Here is an 11,600-nt window from a genome sequence, read left to right as displayed (position 1 = left end):
TAAGACGTCACCCCTTTTTTCAAATTCTTGAAAACTTCGTAACTCACTATCGTAGCAATGATCTCTGTGTTAAAATTATATTTGAAATGTGTTTAACCAGTTCTATCACATATGTGATGTGATAATGACTGACACCAATATAATGTCCTTTAAATAAATGTAGCCTACAGTATAATGATGGCATAGATCGCATAATTCTATCATGGTTGAACGGAACGCAATCTAAGGGAGAGTACTCTGAAATATATTGATCACAATGGTGGAGTAATTTCACCGTGATACGTGCGATTAGAAATAATGTCAACTGATAGAAACGGGGGGCATAATTCCATTAAGTTCAGTGAGTATTTCAATATTTCCTTGCAATTATATGCTGAATTATATTTTATGGATATGTACAGGTTGGAGAATGCATTGTTGGTTTCAACTTTTAGTTCTTGACATGAAGGGCGGATTCATGAATTTTACTCATGTGCTGGGTGTTTGGGTACGATGCAAAAAAGCTGAACTGTGTTCTTAATGTATTTGTATTAATTTACCTTTAAAAGAGTTATTTGGTCGGATGTATTTACATGTAGAAAGTTGATTTCGTATAGTATTAGGTGCAATACACAGTTCTAGATTTCACATAAGTGTTCGTTGATAATCTAATTATAACCACATGATGATGTTGAATTACAACCGGGAAATCGAAACCCCACCAGTTGACTCAATGACAGACCGTATGATACAACGCGTGCGTGCTAACCATTCAGCCATCCAACTTCCCTTTAATAAAGAAGTCTTCCATTTAAAGGAAAAAGAAATGCATAGAAAATATCTTTTTCTTTAAAAATTTAATGTCCAAAGTTCAAAAAGAAATTCCTTTAAAAAATATAAGCTCACCCCACTACTACTAAAATCACAGTATTGTAAATATAGTGCTGTTCAGTATAATTTTACCGCAAAGAAAAATCAACATGTTCATATATATAATGTGAGTTACCGCATATATTTTTAATCAGATTGATGCTTGAACATCTTATTTTTCAGCACCAACTGGGCTAATGAAGATGGGTATATGTGGAAAATTTTGCTCGGACAGCGACACTACAGCCTGCCAATGAGTTAACAGGACCTCTTTCTTTTGTCCTATCAGAATGGCTGTCACTGTTTTCATTTGTCAGGACCTCCATTATGCACCACTGACAAGAGAAAACCATGCCAGAAAATCCAAAGGAACTTTCTTGGACAACACCAGGAGTGAACCCAAGACCTCCTGGTTAGCAAGCCAGCATCTTACTCACTGAGCTACTGTGGCTCCTAATTGATGAAAATCAGAACTTATAGAAGATGATTAAAACCAGTATTACTTATCAAGTTATCAATACCATACAAATAAATGATGTAGTTTAATTTAACCTTCTTTAAATTGCAGGTACAAATGGTAATGTGAGTAGCCTAACAGTAATAAAGTTTTTAGACAACAGCTCAATACTAAGAAGAAAACACAACCTGAACAACAAATATAATTGATTTTAATATGAAGGTAAATGTAAGAATTTGTGATATCCATGAAATGTAATGTCAGTTAGGGACATGTTTTTTTTTTATCTCCAGCAGAATTACATGTGTAATCAAGTGAAATTTATTGTATTACTCATTACTGCATTCATGAACTTAACTGGTTATCTCCAAATTGTGAAAAGCTGGATCTGAATAAAGTACAACTGGTTACTATCAAGATACTTCCATAATTCTGTCTAAATACAATGTGAGTGTTTTTGGAATTGCCCTCGTTTGTAAGTATTTACATAAGAAGGCCTAATTTATATAGTTTACTAATAACAACACATGTAATAATGAAACTATTTACAATAAAAGACCTTACTCTACATAATTTAATGGACAAATGCATCTTAGAAATAAAAGTGGATCTTGGATTATTGTTCATAGCAATAAGATTAGGTTACACACAATTCAATAATTAAAATGTTACTAATAATACTATTCATTCATTAAACTTTATATCAACCAAGCTTATCACCAAGAATTCTTTGGACAGAAACGCTGGTTTAAACATGACACAATTAAATACTAAACTGATTAACATTAAAAGTTTGGATTAATTAAGGTCTTTAACACTTTTTAAGCAAAAGGATAGTCTACAGTCCAGCAAACAGGTCACTGGTTTATTATACATATAGCACCCATTTCCTGTGATCTATTACTACATTGCTTTATTTGCTATACATAAAGGAGCTCTAATGAATTACAGTAGATATCTTTTTATGATTAAGATGGTCACATTTTAACATTGTTTGCTAATTAAACCATGCAAACTGATGAAATAAGGAGGGCTATTTGATGAGGTAAGGTGCCAAATAAAAAGCTCTCCCATATTTGATTTCTAATAACTTGAAATTAAGTAAACTATAATTCGTTATGCTAATAGATGTGAAAAGTCATTTGGTTAGCATGATGACAAGATTAATGGGGCCCCTGGTTGAAAAAGTCAGTGGGGACCTTGCATCAACAGTGAAAAGGGGCATATTATGGTCATTGTCGGTCACACTCACACAAATGCAATTTGTATGTCAGTACGGTCGATAAATATATTTATTAGGCACAAAATATACAACATGATAAATATAAAATTATTTTCTTTATATAAAGCAGTTTTATAACTTTTTTAGGGGTCCCTTTAATATTGGGGCCCCTTTAATATAGGGGCCCTGTCTGTAGCCCAGGCAGCTACCCCCTTACCGTAATCTGGTCCTGGGTTAGCATCACTAAAACCCAAATCAACATTTATCTATATAGTAAAGATTTATTGGATTTTGTGATGCAGTTCTGTGCATGTTTGATTAAGTCATCAAACTTCTCAATTTAGAATAATGGTGGACAACATCATTCAGTTTTAAAGAAGTTAAATATTATTATGGGACTATTCTAACATATAAGATATAAAATTTTCATTGACAACAAATAATTTTACGATCAGATCTAAGACATGAGTAAAATGAATTCAACAATGCAATCTATTAGAAAACTGAATTGCAGAGTATGTCAAGCACTTTCAGGAATAATCTGTGGTGCCATATTATTTGATGACTTGAGAAAATAAAACAGCAGAGGTTTGGTAAAACAGAATTGACAAAAAAGACGGGGGTGGGGGTATTGTTTTACGTGGATGGATTCTATGCAATGTAGAGGACTTTCATTCCATGCCAAGTCTTGATTGGCTCAAGAAGATGAAATAGCACCAGATGTTTGTAAAAGCAAAATTGACCTCAAAATAGAAGGTGGTGCTTTACGGGGAAGGATTTCAGACAATGAAAGAGGAATAAACACTCTTTCAGTCCATGCGATGTATTGGGAGGTTCACGAAAATATAATAGCAGCAGATATGTGGTATAACAGAATTTTAAAAAAGATGGGGCGTAGGTGTTTCACAAATACTTACAATATTATAGTAGAATGTAAGCCAGTCTTGGCGTTAATTCCATGATCTGTCAAATGCTTGTGATTTATCAGTGTTACAAGAAATTCTTATAGCATAGGCTACACATATAAATATAATAAAAATATTCCTTTTCCTAAAGTAATTAGGATATAAAATGTTTGGTAAACAAGTATTTTGAGTAGATATATATTAAGTAATTAAACGAGCAAAATGCAAGAGCAAAATCTGTCTATTGCAGGTCTTTCTTTAGGCCTGAAAATGTTATATATATTATTAATTATACATGTATTAACTTACCAAGACCATAATGAACCTTTGATGCCATCGGATGGCTGCGATATAAGTAGATTTATATATGTTTCTGTAAAAATGGACAATCGGGACTTTGTTTATTATCGTAATAATGGTGGTAATGAGTCTAATGACAATCGAGGCTAGGCTATAATTGTATCACCGATATCTAGGCTCAGGGTGAAGTAATTTGACTAAAATTTTCAGGATATTCTCTTTTCATTATCAATTTTTTAACTAATCTTACCTAATGCCGCTTTAAGTATTTTCAGTGAAAAAATGCTGATTTTATCTTATTTGTAACAGGCGTCTTTAAATGAACCATTTAATTTGTAGATGATATTTATAATTTGATATCTCTTATAGGAAATATTGAAAGAAGAAACGCTCATCAGTATGCATGTACATGTAGTTCATCTGTGAAAAATAAATTATCTGCTTATTGATTTGTATAATTTTGAATAATTATTCAAAAACTCAAAGTGAGTCATAGACATATTTATCATAGCACTTTTTGATCCTTGTTATAATATCTGGATATTGGAATAAATGGGATACTGGCACTAAATCATAAAATTCAGTGATGGAAGGAGGAAGATGGGGTTTGGTCATTGTATTTGCAGCATTTATGATCCAGTTTATCACCTTTGGAACAAGTTTTGCTATGGGTGTCTATGCAGTGGAGTTTTTGGATTATTTTAAAGATGATGCTTTTGCAGTATCATTTATACTGTCAATAAATCTTGGTGTTTTCCTTGGATCAGGTCAGTAAAACTGATTAGATACTACATGTAGAATCTTGTTGACTTTAAAATACAGCAAAACACATTAACGTCAATTTCATGGAAACTTAAAAGTTCTGTGGGAAAAAGTAAGCTGAAAAAAGCCTGTCTTTCTGTCCTATGTTTTATTCCACAATTTGGACACAAAAAACTATAGTTAAGTAGCAAAATTAATGTGATTAGTGTAGGAAAACAAACCACCTTCTGTCTTTGAAGTTCAAACATACTGTGTTATAACCTCATTAAATCCTTCATGTTTCTCAAGAATAACATTTGAAAACTAAGTCTGAAATTAGTTGGCAACCAACAGACAATGTCAGGTACAAATTTGGGCTTTAATTCAGACACAGTTGGGTCTGGTACCTTTCGTTTTGTCTGGCACATAATTGTCTTATTGATATTATTAATGCATGTCCAGCACTCTGCACAAAGGTCAAAATGTCAGGTCTAGTTCACTAGAGTAGTGCCTGTCATATTGTCAGTTACAACTAAATTCATTATTTCTAGGCCTGATTATTAAGAAATAATCTGTGTGAATTTCTAAATTAATATTTAAAAACAAAGTATTCCGACACTCCTGGCTATATATTTTTTACTACTTACCAATTCGGAATTGCATTTACCAACTGAGGTGTATTTTGTTGCCTGTCTTGTAAGTTTACAGGTTAGGGAATAAACTAGGCCTATGGTTTTCATTATTTATCTTATGATAAGGTATCAGTAAGCTATCTGTTTATTACACTTGTATGACACAATGTAGGTGTAAAAAAATGAAACTGCAATTTGAGATAGTAGTAGTAACAAGCTAAAGGCTGTAAATAAATTAAACACTAAAGGCTTTTGATTGGTGATACAAGTAATGTTAATGGAAATATGTTTCCATTCATGACTCATATTTGATAATGTTAGTTTCCACGTAAGGAACCCTAAATGAATTCAGAATATTTCAAATGCAAGTTACAGAGTTATCCCACTTTCTCGTCTAAATTTATGCAAGCTGAATATTGAATACATTTAGCAGAGGTATTTTCCCTTTAATACTTTAACGGTTAAAGCTTGTGAACATGTTACAGAAAACAGTTCACAATCTATGAAAAGATCATGAAGATCTATGCATATGTATGGGTAGAAGCTATCTTTAATTTTTAATTGGATATATTTGAAGGTCCATTAGTGGGTTATTTGATGACAAAGTTCTCACATAGATTAATCGTATTAGTTGGAGGTGTAATGAGTACAGTTGGTTTACTGATGATTCCTATATTGCCATACTTACCAGCTTTATACATCTTTTATGGTCTACTAAATGGTGAGTATATGTTATTTTATTATGACTAAAGATACATTTTGGAAGATTAGATAAAGAGCTGGTAGTTCTCACTATAATAGTTAAAAACTAGATAATGTAAAGGCAATTTGCCAAAAATTTCAGTGAAATTGATCCACCCTGAACCGAGTATTTTTGGCCCAGCCTCAATCGTCATTACTAAAGTCAGTACGATAGAAAACATAGTCTGGATTATCCAATTTTTGATTCAATCAGGAGCAGCAGACAGGGTTCTAATCCACTAAATATCGCAGGCTAGCGATGCCATCGAGAGTTGATTATGGTCTGGATAAGTTAATTAATGTCTAATTAATAATTCAGATAACATTTCAGGTCTTGCATAATGTATTTTTAAGTGTGCTTTAGATCATAAGGTCGGTCAATGAGTCAAATGGTGAGGAATACATGTATATTATTCGCCCTGATATAGGTGAATTATTGAAATAAAATAAATTATGTACCATATTTTTTAGTCCCGAAATGACATAGTTTGTGTGTTGAGTAGACATTAAATTAAACCCCTTCTATCTCCAAACAAGTGACCAAAAGATCTAAATCTTTATTCTGTTTACATTCTTGTATCTCTCAATAACACTAGGTCTCATCTGATATATTATGTGGATCAAGGGTATAGAACCAGTCAATCACAGCTCTTCTTTGTTCACTAATCCTGCCAAATGGAAGTATTGGTTTGTTAGGCCTGCAGCCAAAATTCCTAGCATGAAGTTTCGATACCAGGTCCTCGATGCGAAACAAACTATAAATTTTTCGAATGCTTATAACACCAGGAACACAAATCCCAAGAGTTTCAAGCAAAATGTTTGCAATAACTCGATTTAGGGCCTGATGAAAATCGTCAAAATTGTCAAGTAAATGCTATAGTGATACTAATAATTCTGAAGTTGGAATGTTATAATATTATAAATGCTGAGGTTGAAAAAGGAATTTTGGAAATCCATTAACGGTAAAAAAGAGTTATCTCCCTTCCTATCAAATGTCTGCAATCGAGAAAAGTATTTCAGGTGACTGTAGATGCTGTATGATGCACAAGATCATAGGTGGGCACACAAGCCCAATATTTATATCATTAATGATGTCTCGGGTCGGGGGGGGGGGGGGCTGTGAGGGTTGGTGGGCTGGTGTTTACCCAGAAGTTATGGGCTGGATGGCTTGAATCTGATGAGCCAGGAGATATGTTTGATATAGGTTGAGCAATATGGTTATGAAGTAATTAAGACCAGAATATGTCAGTAGTATTGTGAATCGCATTGAAACCATGTGATCTTTTTCACAAAATATAATCCCACAACCCACATATTCTTTCAGTTAGACCCTACAGTATTTTTACTACATGTAGCCAAGGGCGTGGATTTGTCATAACTTTTGGGGGGGGGATGGACATACCCTGGAATCTGGAACATTTCATTACCAAACGAGATAAATAATTACGAACCAGTGTTATTTCGATGAAGGCTGTAACTAAACTAGGGGTAATATGATGACAATATGGAAAAATTGATTCCCTACATCAAAGCTGCATAAATATTAATTGTTCATGAAGTTAAGTGAATCGCCTAAAGACGTTCATTCTACGATTTGGACTGTTCTATTTCAATATCTTGGCGATATGAAGGGGGTCATTATGCACCGCACACCCCATCAAGTGGCTCAGTCGGTTTTGCGTCATGGAGTTTCGCAGCCAAGTTTTGATACGGCGCAGAGTGATGAAGGATCGCTCAGCTGAGCAGGAACTAGCGGGGTTCAGCAGTGTGAGATGAGAAGAGCTTCGACAGAAGGAAATGTCTGCCTCACTCCAGGTGACATAATGAGGAATGCTTCGTGCACAAGTGAAATAGATTTGGCCGAAAACTGGCGCTTGAAGAATGGCAATTCTTGTTCCATGTCCCGATTCAGTTCCAGATACGTGGAAACAAGCTCACCATCATGTGGATATAAACCTCAAAATCTGTTCTGGCGATCAAAATCTTGGGGGGGGGGGGGGCAGAGACCTATTCGTCCCCCCTAAATCCATGCCCATACATGTAGCTGTAAACTTCTAGTTCAGATTTACGGCCTACATATTTAAAATGAAACCATATCTATAATTATGTAATTAGCTTACAAATATAAATATAAGGCAACAAATAATTATTTATTGAAGTAAATTAAAATTACGCAGTTACTCTTCATTTTAGATGTCACCAAAGTTAGTCGTTATTATCATTGCTGTAACTACATGTATAAACATCAAATTCAGTTTCTTTAACAGTCTTTTTGTTTTATTTTCACACTGACTACACTTACACAGATATGTACAAGACAACTCCGGTGCGGTTCCCCTTGTCAGTGGTACAGGATGGGAGTGGGTTGGAAACAACAGTGCCCAGTAGTTCAGATGGGTCGAAAACCTTCATGTGGACATAACTGCTGTGACGACGTGGACCACTTGTAACACTAATACTAGATATTGAATAAAATATAAAACGTCTGCAAAGACTTTAGTTCACATTTAAACCAGTAATGCCTAATCCAATTCTTAGATGAATTTATTAATGTGTTATGTAAATTTAATATTTTGTATTCACAGGACTTGGATGTTGTATGTCATACACACCTTCACATGTATTGAGTGGATTGTATTATAATAAGTATCAGAGTTTATCAACTGGAGTAGCTACAAGTGGGTCAGGTCTAGGATCAGCTGTCATGCCTATTTTAGCTGGTTACCTCATCGAGGAATTCACATGGAAGGGATCTTTATATATTATCAGTGGGATAAATCTTCATGTTTTAGTATTTGGCGCTTTGTTAAGACCTGTTCCTCAATCAACAAAAACCTCTTTATCAGATAGCAATACAGATATTAAAACCGACATTAATAATGAAACTAAGATGGCTCTTTTGGATATCCAGGAGAATAAGAATTCAACTGTGTCTGTTAATAAAACCCCAATTATGAAAAAAGTTGCAGGCTCGTGTTTGGCAAAAATTTACCATAAGCACCTTTTTGTGTTCCAGAATTTTGGTTTTGTAGTTTATTGTATTAATAATATTTGTTGGAACTGTTCGTGTGCTATTACGGTAACTTTTATACCTGATTATCTTGTTGAACAAGGTGTTGAACGAATTGATGCAGCGTTTATAGTAACAATAACTGGACTAGGAACATTTATCGGAGGAGTAGCAGGAGCTATATTAGGCAATGTTCCTTGGATTAACAGATTAGGATTATTTTCATTTAGTAATATTGTGTTTGGTGTATGTTGCTTTATATTTGTGTGGATATCAGATTATGTGGATTATTTAGCAGTAGGATTTGTTTCTGGTTTTATGTTTGGTATTACTCTGGCTTTGTTGTTAGTTTTAGTAACAGATTTTTTAGGTATGGAACATCTGGGTCATGGATTAGGTTATCTACTATTAGCCAATGGGATCGGGGCATTTGCAGGACCACCAATAGCAGGTAAGCAATAAACAATATTATATGCTCTTTTGGTAAGAACAATACTGACGCATAATAAAAAAGTCTAATTAATATTTGTATTAATCAGTAATTGTATAATCAGTCCTTCATGTTTAAGGGGAGCTTTCGCTCCTGCTCCTCTCGAAGGAGTCATTAAATAAAGACTCCTGCAAATTAGCTAAATCGCTCTCCTAAATATTGAGATTAATAAACTACTTTCAGTTTTTGTTTACTTTTAAACTGCATATATTCAAGATGTCAGGAGCTTTTTATGGCTCCGGCACAATTTTATAAACATGAAGGACTGTATAATATGTCTATACCTACATGTATCTATTGGTGATTGATGATAGTTGGGGAGGATTTCCATTTCCATTGATGACTGATAAATGTTGGGAAAGATTTCCACTTCCATTGTTGACTGATAAAAGTTGGGGAGGATTTCAACTTCCATGTGTGACTAGCTAGACTTGTGGGTGATTTTCTCTGACTTGTCTGATAATTTCATTTGATGACAATGAGATACTTATAGTTATTCAATGCTGTGTTCTCATAAATTTCAATTGTAACAAAGGACATTCCAAATGACTATTTATAACAAAAGAGTAATTCCAGTAGAAATACTGATTTTAAAATGGTGGAGAATAAGTAACTGAGCAAATGGACATTTGCTTCGACCCAAAGACAATTTTGTTCGACCTACTATGGATGAAACAAACAAAATCTTGTTTGAGTGATCTAGAAAATTCTCTTGGTCCACTGATATTTTATTTCAATGGGTAACTAGGTGATGTTCATATTGATTATTATTGGTTTTTATAAAAATATATATTATCTTGAAAATCCTAGATAAGGTACATCATCTCTTGAACCGTCATGTCTCGATATATATATAGAGTGTACTACTTGTATATAGTTATATCTTGCGTAGCTATCGTGATTCACAACAGCATTAACTTAATTAAAACTTACATTTTTATTCAAATCAGTGACTAAATTTTGTGATGCAGGCAAGATTAAATATGTATAATTTGTATTTTATAGGTAAAATAGAAGAGGTGTATGGAAGTTATGAACCAAGTTTATATACAGCAGGTGTAATATGTGTAATAGGTGGATGTTTGTTGGTTCTCATGCCTATACAAAAAGCTCTGAAGGATGACAGTAGACAGTGTAAGGAAACAGAAATAACACTAGCTACAGATGTTTAACATGGAAAGACCATGTTAGGCAATATTATTATAAATACTGGTATCAAAATAGATGATTGTTCAGATTTTTTATTTTAAAAAGTTTACAATTTAAAGTATTTTATTTGTTATTTGTGTATGAATGATTGATTGGTTAGCACTATACCAGCACGTATAAGAGACCATATTTATAGTCCAACTTGTTCAATCTTATACCATGGTATGTCTTGTAATAAGTATTATAAAATACTGTTATCAGTAGATAAATGCTCAGATGTTTTAGTTTAAATAGTTTACAATTTAAAGTATTTTAATTGTTATTTATGAGTGAATGATTTATTGGTTAGCACTATACCACTACGTATTAGATCACATTTATACCGCAACTTGTTAAATCTTATACCATGTTATGTCTTGTAATAAGTATTATAAAATGTACATTGTCATTATTAAGTTTTGTACATCATATGTCGGATACAAATCTGCATTTGGGACTGGTGGAGATAATGGTGTGTCCAAATTTAAAAGCTGTAACTATATAGGTGTTAGCAACCCTGTTTGAGTTGTATTTACTACTTCCTTACTTAGAGGAAATGGGAAAATAGTACACAAATCTGATATTAACCCATGGTAAGCTATAAAATGGTGTCATTATAAATTAGCCGATGGAAATTATTTGTTTTCTTAAGGTTCTGAATATTTTGAAGAACACTGATATGGTACTGTCGTCCTAATTAAGGTTAATTGAAATGACAGTCCATTCCTCATGAATACGGTCAATGCTAGGAAATGTTCATCTATAGACTCTCTTGTAGTGTGTACCAATTTTTTATACATATACCTTGTACTCACAAACCTGTGAACACCATTTTCTCAAGCAGTTCCACATGTTTTGTATAGATGTTATGTCTCGTTAGGGAAAGGACTGCGCACATATCCCTTTTCATCCCTAGTACAATTTTTGTTATATTCAATTTAGGTTGTGGCCAATTTTGTGGCAAACAAATGACCTGCCCAAAATGTTCTCAGATCCAAAAGCATGTTTTATGCTGATTGTACATGGATATCTGTGTAAGATAAAGCTCTCATCACAAGCCCATTG

The 11,600-nt window shown here is 33.5% G+C and overlaps 1 protein-coding gene across 1 annotated transcript; it reads left to right on the top strand.

Moving 5' to 3' along the window:
- Positions 1–247: 247 nt before the first annotated feature.
- LOC126810733 (monocarboxylate transporter 13) lies at positions 248–11,600 on the top strand. The gene is made up of 6 exons (XM_050535964.1): positions 248–340; positions 1,418–1,528; positions 4,103–4,500; positions 5,684–5,827; positions 8,433–9,308; positions 10,353–11,600. The coding sequence occupies exons 3-6, from the start codon at positions 4,320–4,322 to the stop codon at positions 10,517–10,519; spliced, it is 1,368 nt and encodes a 455-aa protein (XP_050391921.1). The 5' UTR covers positions 248–340; positions 1,418–1,528; positions 4,103–4,319; the 3' UTR covers positions 10,520–11,600.

Source organism: Patella vulgata, chromosome 2, assembly GCF_932274485.2.
Source record: "Patella vulgata chromosome 2, xgPatVulg1.2, whole genome shotgun sequence".
Lineage (NCBI taxonomy): Eukaryota > Metazoa > Mollusca > Gastropoda > Patellidae > Patella > Patella vulgata.
The sequence above is the reverse complement of the archived record's forward strand: the minus strand, read 5'-3'. Positions and strand labels throughout refer to the sequence as shown.